Below are 6,374 nucleotides of genomic sequence, written 5' to 3'. Positions count from 1 at the left end.
TTATGCATAAATCATAATGCTGCCCCCTCTAAAATTATGGTCAAGATCCGCCACTGGTTGCAGGGTTAGTTTATGAAACTTTTGAATTGTTAGGATGAAATAAAATATTATCAGGTTGGTTAAAAAAAACTTAAAATTTATAGTGTGGTGCATGAATATGGATTATGTTGTTGAATTTATATTTTATTGCCTCTTTCATTCATATTTCTCTGTTCTATAATAGGAAAAAAAATTAAGAAATGCAATAAATGAGATATTTTGTAATAAAGTTATTTCTTTTCAAATGATATATTATCTATCAATCTATAATTATTTATTTCTCTACAATAAATCAAGAGAGTATTAAATGACGTAAAAATTGAGGAAATGTTTTTTAGAACAATAACTCTTATTTTAACCAAGAGAGCACCAAAAGTCCTTTCCTACCCAATACTTTTCCATTGAGACTATAGCAAGTTATTTAGTGTAGGTAGCTTTCCTAATTCTCATATTTGCTTTGTAGAGTAAACTAACTCTTATTTTATGCTTTATGATCTCTTATTTATACAACAAATCAAACTGGAGCTACATTTGGAATGGGGTTACTAACACTAAAGCCCCTTGATTATGTTGTCAATTTGAGTTGCCTTCTAACACTTCTCTAGTGCTATTTACTTACCATAAATGAATAGTCTAATATGTGTAGAATACTAGGTCAAGAAAATGAGATGCTTCAAATTGTTGCTTGACATAGTAGCTTGTGAAGCAAAGCATGAGTGTTATTCCATAGCTTTTGAGCTACCCATTCATCATTTGCTAGACTGGAGCAGTTACTCTCATTACAATCGGTAAAGTATTTCCCACTTATCCCTTCTATTTTTGGGCTCAGAGCAACATAACACGCAGTTGATGCACCCTGCAAAACAAGCATTAACGTCAAAATTGGGTACATACCATCTCTGATATTGAAGAGTCTTGTACTAGACTAAGATTCTGACATGGCACCAAAAAAAACTTAAGAGTCCAGAATTTTTTTTATTTTTTAATTAAATAAATTAAAATTTTATAAATTTATCTTTCCCCTTACATTCTAATATTGGACTATCTATTATTAAAAAATTTGTTATAACTATCACTTAAATTGGAAATTACATTCCAAATTTTTTGATGTTTAAGCTTATGTATATAGTATAAGATAAAAATTGAATATAATTTAACTGAAATATCACTATTAAATTACCATATATTTCTCCCAATAAATATAGTTTCAATTTCAATATATTTTAAGTCTCCAGGATTTATTCCAAAGAAAGAATGATGAAATGAAAAGTAGAGTAAAATTTGAAATAAAAGTTAAGAGAGATTATTAAATTAGGTAGGGAAAACGTACTTACATAAATAAGGGTAAATTTGATAAAAATGCATATAATTTATCTAGAGTTTGTAAAATATCAAGACATATGAAATATGATAAAAAGAAACATCAATTTTTTTTTGAAGAGAGGGTAGTATAATTCTCCAAAGGAGCATTATTTGATATGTATAATAATGTTGTTGTTCTATGCTTAAGGGTGTCTTTATGAACTTGTTTGCAAAATTGAGTATTAATAAATTGGGTTTTGCAACTTGGGTATGATCGAAAACGTGTTTATAATAGCTTATTATTGATAAAAATGATTCAGATAGAAATGATGTTGCTTTAGGATAATAATCAAGCCGTATCTTAGTGGTAGAATTTTAAAATTGGCTGGTGATGTCAAAGCAGATGTAATTAACTCTCGGATATTGTTGTAAATATAGTAGCGATTTTTTTTTAAGTTTATTCAATCCAAGTTTTAATTTAAAATGCAATTACAATTAACCAATTTTTGAAAATGTTAAATATGCTGAAAAATTCAAAGTTCATTTGAAGACTCCAAACTCACTTTTTAGAGCTATCAAGTGGATGTATCATACACTAATTAACAGGGCTGTTCAATATCATAGAATTGAATTGGATGTATTTGATTACAAACCTGTGATGTAGATTTAAGTAACTTTGAAGCAATGAAAAATAAAGAATCTGCAAGAAAATTACATTAAATCTTAGTAGTTTCAACATTTGATTAAATAAAAACTAGGATACGAATCATTAAATTAAAGTGATGAACTTTTTGTAATTACCAGTTAGTAAGCCCTTATGAGCTCTTATAATTCCTGTCTTTACAATTCCTGGATGTACTGCATTGATACTTACTCTTGCATTCCTCTCCTGTGATTGTATTCCATTTTCATGAATATTTTAGTAGGCCATTCAAAGTTCTTTTTATTCTAGTAGCATGTTCAACACTTTTTACCAATCACAATATATGAGGAACCAGAATCTTCACTACCAAGAGTTTTTTATTCCTCTATATCAACATAACAGAATTTTGCTTCGTAATAAAAAACACAAATCATTTAATTTTTCATTAATTGTCATACTAACAATATTAAGGATTTGAAATACTTTATTAGCAGAGACAGATAGCTCTGGATAGAAGATCTGTATACATATATGACACATAGAATAACTATTTTGGGTTGTTTTCCATTCTAAGTTTCTAACCTTTAGCTGTCTGGCTATTTCCTTGGCATGCAGAATATTGGCCAACTTTGACTGAGCATAAGCGCGTGTGCCATTAAAGCTGCATTTGGTATCACAACAAATAATATAAGTACCCAAAATACAACAGTGCAAAAAAGACACTTAATTTCACACAATGCTATTTGTTATTCGTTGAATTTTATATTGGATCTTCTAAATCATTAACAAAAATAATTACAAACTCACATCTATAACGTTTGTGACAAGTTTTGACTTTAAAAGACAGAGTCTCAATACTCTACCTTATAAGCAGGAGTTTAAATTTAGCATTGCTAATCATTACTTGTATCCACTCGTTTTGGTGGATCATACATCAACCATACATAATTGTTGGGTCCGAACATGGCTGAGGAGTCTCCAGCCACCGGATAGTCTCATACCACATTATAGGAAGACTGAAAAACTATTGAAATATCATGTCTTGAATCAAAATCTTAATCTTCTAAGTCTTTTTCACTTATATACTATTTCATTATTTTCCTGATATTCATACTTCTAATTTGAATAAACCCAACAAAAAGTGATCAAAGTAATATTGAAAAGAATATGGTGATAAAACATAATGTTTATAATTTTTCAGAGAAGCATAAAATTGTACTTTCTTCCTCTGAGTATGTCTTTGAAACGAAAAGCGTCTCTCTTTACCCAACTATGGATGACAGAAGAAACATTTATTATTCTCCCTTCAACACCTGTTTTCTCTGCAGTTTCTATCATTGTGTCTAATAGAATTTCTGTTAACAAAAAGTGACCTGCAATGAATAAACATTTATCTATCATTTTCTTCAGTTATGCTAACTTGGTCGGATTATAATATGACAACAAAACATCAAGAACTGTGTAATTCAAATATGAAGAGAATATATGATTCCCAATAACAGAAGCATAGCACTTTAGAAATGGGCCATAGAGGGCTTGGATATGGAACCCATAAAGAATAACGCATGCCTCGTGCTCAGTGTTTGTGGACCAAAATGAAGCCTAAAGTGATGCATGTAAACTTTGCCCATCATGTAGTGGACCATAGCCAGAAAATTTAAAGTTTGTGACAATGTTGTAAGTTACCTTAGTGATCACTTTGCTATCCTAGTAGAAAAAGATGTATTTACTAGATTTTGGAGGGACATCCCATTATCTATCATTTAAATTTGATCTTGGATAAATAATATGTACAAATTTTTAGACTAATGGTGTACATATATTACTCTTATCATAATCATATAGCATTGTATAAAATATAGCTAGAATAAAAATATATAAAAATATATTCTCTTAAAAAACCTTCTACTCATAATAAAAATGATATATTCGTCACTTGTAAACTAATCATTAATAAACAAAATATTATTTTGTGATATGAATTTTTTTAGTGACAAAGACCACATGTCTCCAAAGATGTTTCATTCCTTATTCTAGACTAATCAGATATCACCATATAAATAAATAAAAACTTTTTAAAAACAAAAAGATAATATTTTTATATTAATCGTTAAAATGTGATTAATCCAAGCATACAATTAGAAACATGTAATTTTCATCCATTTTTTATGGCTATAATGGTTTAATAGAATGATATATAATCCATATAGTTAATATGGTCATGCCTATTGTGTACACTGTCAAACTCAAATGGTTACCACCTCAATTATTATCACAAGTCGAAATTCAAACCTTATTTCCGAAAATAAGAATTATATAAGGAATAGTACCTTAAATCCTTAATAATGAAAAGGAGAACAACAATTCAATATTTAATGATTTTCATGGATTATTTATATATGACTTTTAATTTTTACTTTGAAAACTTCAGCATTGGCATCTTAAGCTAATGCAAATCATCATATAAGATAAAGAAGTATAAAAATACCTAAATAATTTGTAGCAAATGTCATCTCAATTTTCTCTTCAGAGAACTCCAAGTTTTGAGAGAACATCCCTGCATTGTTTCTGTAAAATTATGTATTCCCACCATTAATATATCATAAAATATTGTTTAAAGTTGTAAAACAATATGATCACAAGTTCTCCAAAAAAAGACAATATGATCATAAAACTTACATTAGAATGTTAAGGGGAAGTTGTAAAGCTAAAAACTGAGAACAAAATCTCTGCACAGAACCAAAGGAGCTAAGATCAATCTGCAACATAATAACATTAGCATATGGACTCTCCTTTTGTATATTCTCTTTCATTTCTCTGGCCTTATTCATGTCCCTTGCACCAATCACAACTCTCACTCCTCTCTTTGCTAACACCCTAGCTGTTTCTGCTCCAATACCAGATGTTCCCCCTATAATTAAAATTTAACAATGATAACTTCATTAATTAAGCTATTCCTACATATATGATCTTTTCCTATAAATAAATTTATACATGCATTTTACACCAATCAACAGACTACAAAATTTTGATGATTCTAATATTTGATACTAGAGATAATCATATTCAAGTTCTGTCAGTTTGATTACATATTTTTAATTCATGCTATATATAAAAAATACTATTAGAAAGAGTGTCCATTAAGGCGCCTTATTAGGTGAGACATAATCTGTAAACCAAAATAAAAATACTATAAAATACAAAATTATAGATTGCATGAAAAAATAAAGAAAGATTTTGAGTGAAAATATGTGTCATAAGGAAATAATATATTTTGTGTGGGGAGAAAAGAAGAATATGAATTAGTGTGTGATATAAGTTTAAAAGGAGAGTGTACAAAACAGACAAAAACTTATATTTTTGCGGCTAAAAAGAACAACCATCTTAAGTGGCACACTCACGTGCAGGATAAAATACTTAATCTCCCACCTCTTCCAATACAAGAGGCAATATTAATCAGTAATTATTAATAAACCATCATACAAATATTGCAATAAAAATTTGGATTAAGTTTCAACTAAATTTTCACTAAAAAAAGAACAAACAAACAAAGAAAGAGAAAATGGAAATGAAGAATGAAGTAAAGATGAAATGCAATATAAGAAAAGTGATGCAAAACTGTGCTCATGAATCTCCAAAACCAACTATTCTAATGAACATAGCCACACTCTTTCTCACAGCTTCTGGATATAGACAGAAATGCACTCACTCTCTCAAATAAGAACTCAGAAAACTTCAACCAACCATGGTTATAACTTATGTATAACTTTGCTCACAAAATTATAACCGGAAGTAGAAGGATGATAATTTAGCTTTTATATGCTGTTTTTTTCTTCTAGCTTATGGATGCTCCATCGGCCACTATGATAATTTAGCTTTTATATTTACAAAACAATTCACACCGTAACGATCACAATTCAGCATCGCATCATAACCACAATTTAAAACATTAAACTTACCGGTGATGAGAGCCGTTAGATCGGATGGAACGAAGGAAGGACAATCTTGAGTAACTTGCTCAGCAGTTGAATTTGAGCCAAAACCACTAGGCCCTGCAATTCCTGCTAAGTACCTTAGTGCTGCCTTCATTGCTTAATTTGCTTGCTTGAAAATCTTGCAAGGACAAATAGCATTTGATTATAGGGCGGGGATAGACACAACATAGCTATTTATATACATATTATAAATATTAATATAGAAAGATATTATATAGTGAAGAGTTATTATTACTCCTTGGACCAATCTAGCTAAGTGACCTTGTTTCTCTGAAGCTCAGAATTCTAAAAACCATTGGTTGAGACACCTATATTGGATGGTCCACAAACTATGTGATTAGTATCTACTAAAATAGTTCAGCATGTATTTGCCACACTCCTTACTTTATATTACT

The 6,374-nt window shown here is 29.5% G+C and overlaps 1 protein-coding gene across 1 annotated transcript; it reads right to left on the bottom strand.

The window, feature by feature from the left end:
- On the bottom strand, nt 487-6,171 carry LOC109327346 (short-chain dehydrogenase TIC 32, chloroplastic-like). The gene is made up of 8 exons (XM_019560453.1): nt 5,944-6,171; nt 4,664-4,895; nt 4,473-4,552; nt 3,204-3,357; nt 2,567-2,645; nt 2,143-2,230; nt 1,995-2,041; nt 487-895 (listed from the first exon to the last, which is right to left on the bottom strand). The coding sequence occupies exons 1-8, from the start codon at nt 6,071-6,073 to the stop codon at nt 713-715; spliced, it is 993 nt and encodes a 330-aa protein (XP_019415998.1). The 5' UTR covers nt 6,074-6,171; the 3' UTR covers nt 487-712.

Source organism: Lupinus angustifolius, chromosome LG15, assembly GCF_001865875.1.
Source record: "Lupinus angustifolius cultivar Tanjil chromosome LG15, LupAngTanjil_v1.0, whole genome shotgun sequence".
In the NCBI taxonomy this organism is placed as follows: Eukaryota; Viridiplantae; Streptophyta; class Magnoliopsida; order Fabales; family Fabaceae; genus Lupinus; species Lupinus angustifolius.
This window is presented reverse-complemented; position numbering and strand designations above follow the sequence as displayed.